Here is a 1,739-nt window from a genome sequence, read left to right as displayed (position 1 = left end):
TTTCCCTACCAATGTGGGGTGACCCAAATGGTGTGACATTTTCTGAGTATCAGAAAATGTTTTTCCATTTGCAAAAATGCCTCTGAGGACATGGAAATGCTCTGCTTGGTATGGATTATCACTTGGATGCTGGCAAAGGCTGGCCTGGGATACACTGGAGATCAGAATGATGTTTGAGGCAGTGAGGCTCTCTTACTCCCTGCTGATGGCAGGGGGGGTTGGAACTGGATGATCTTTAAGGTCCCTTCCAACTCCAACCATTCTATGATTCTATGATTTGCCTGCAAATCCAAGGCCAGTTGATGATGAGAGATAGGTCCTCACAGCAGCACCGGTCTCCACACAGTTTGGGTTCAGCTGAGGAGCTCCTCATCACAAGATGCTGCACAGACTAAACTTGGCACAGGTTCAAGAACTGTCTGGGCTGGTTTGTAGCAGAGAAAAGCTGCTGAGTGCATTTTAGTGCAGAGACTTGCAGCTCAGACACTCCACAGCACCGGGCATCAAGCACTCGTCCTCTTGTGTAGGAATCTGCTGGTGAGGGGAGGATGGAGCCTAAATATAGCTGCCCTCGTGTTCTCTACCCCACCAGGAAACCCATAGCAAACTCCCAAGGCCAGCTGAGGAGATGGAGGTGCCACCTGCTACTGGACCAGCAGCTGGTACCTGCAGCAGCTCCAAGTGTAGCCAATGAAGGATGATCCCAACAGCTGGAGCAGCAATACAAGCCCCTCTTCCCAGGAGGAGCTGGGAGGAGTCTCAACTTTATTTCTCCTTCCTCAGAGAGTAAAACTGGCTGTATTACCTCTCTCCAACTTGTTCTCTCTCCTCTTAGGGCAATGTTTGCACATGGCCTTCATTAAGGCCTTCATCAAGCCAATTTATCCCAAGCCTTCTCTCCCACTTTCACTTGCAGATCTTTGGAGGCCTTGTCTGGATCCTGGTGGCATCCTCGAGGGTGCCAGCACCCATCCTGCAAGGCTGGGTGATGTTTGTCTCAGTGTTCTGCTTCGTCATGTCCACCACCCTCCTGTGCCTCTACATCTGCGGGGCTCACGGGGACAGCAGCTCCTGGGTCACCTTGGTAAGTGGATGTGACAAACCTCAGGACCTCTCCCCTCCCTGGTATCACCGATAGACAACTGTCTCCTTTGCTGCTACTGGACTCCAAATTGGAGGCTGGGGCTTGCTTGTGTGGGCTCCTTTATTTTTGTCTTCTCTCCCCCTTCACAGTGTGCTCCCTCTTTGGAAATGACTGTGTGATCCTTGTTTCTTAGGATGCCATCTGCCAGGTGACAGCAGCTCTGTTCTACCTCAGTGCTGCTGTGTTGGAAGCCTACTTCACCTACAGCATTGGCTTGGTATCTGACAACCCTGTGATAATGCACATCTACCAGGAGAACATTGCTGCTGTGGTGAGTACCTGGCAAGCAGGGGAAGGAAGGTGAGGAGGTGACTGTGGAGTGACCCCAAGGGCAGATCTTTACTTGCACCAATGATTTGGGGAGGTGGGGAGAGAAACTAGTCCCAGTCCTCCTACGCATGAATGTCTCCAAACATGCAAGAGTCAATAGAAATATAATGCATGGTGAGATGTTTGCTCAGTGCAGGAACTCATGCCATATAATAAAAAGTTAACTGGCTGATGTGTTTTTCCACTGTAGGTATTTGCATTCGTAGCTACCCTGGTGTACGTGATCCATAAGATATTCTCGCTCCTGCGATGGAAATCATCTTAA

At 50.1% G+C, this 1,739-nt stretch overlaps 1 protein-coding gene across 3 annotated transcripts in view; it reads left to right on the top strand.

Annotated features, from left to right (window-relative positions):
- MAL (mal, T cell differentiation protein (MAL blood group)) overlaps positions 1 to 1,739 on the top strand; it is a 4,131-nt gene extending 2,392 nt beyond the window's left edge. The window contains exons 2-4 of one of the 3 annotated variants that reach the window (XM_010170235.1): positions 917 to 1,084; positions 1,278 to 1,415; positions 1,665 to 1,739. In XM_010170235.1, coding sequence (XP_010168537.1) covers positions 917 to 1,084; positions 1,278 to 1,415; positions 1,665 to 1,739 — 381 coding nt within the window. The remainder of the gene's footprint in view (positions 1 to 916; positions 1,085 to 1,277; positions 1,416 to 1,664) is intronic. The other 2 variants (XM_010170234.1, XM_029085510.1) reach the window with 2 other exon arrangements.

The sequence above is a fragment of the Antrostomus carolinensis genome, unplaced genomic scaffold (assembly GCF_000700745.2).
Source record: "Antrostomus carolinensis isolate BGI_N321 unplaced genomic scaffold, ASM70074v2 scaffold8046, whole genome shotgun sequence".
In the NCBI taxonomy this organism is placed as follows: Eukaryota; Metazoa; Chordata; class Aves; order Caprimulgiformes; family Caprimulgidae; genus Antrostomus; species Antrostomus carolinensis.
The sequence above is the reverse complement of the archived record's forward strand: the minus strand, read 5'-3'. Positions and strand labels throughout refer to the sequence as shown.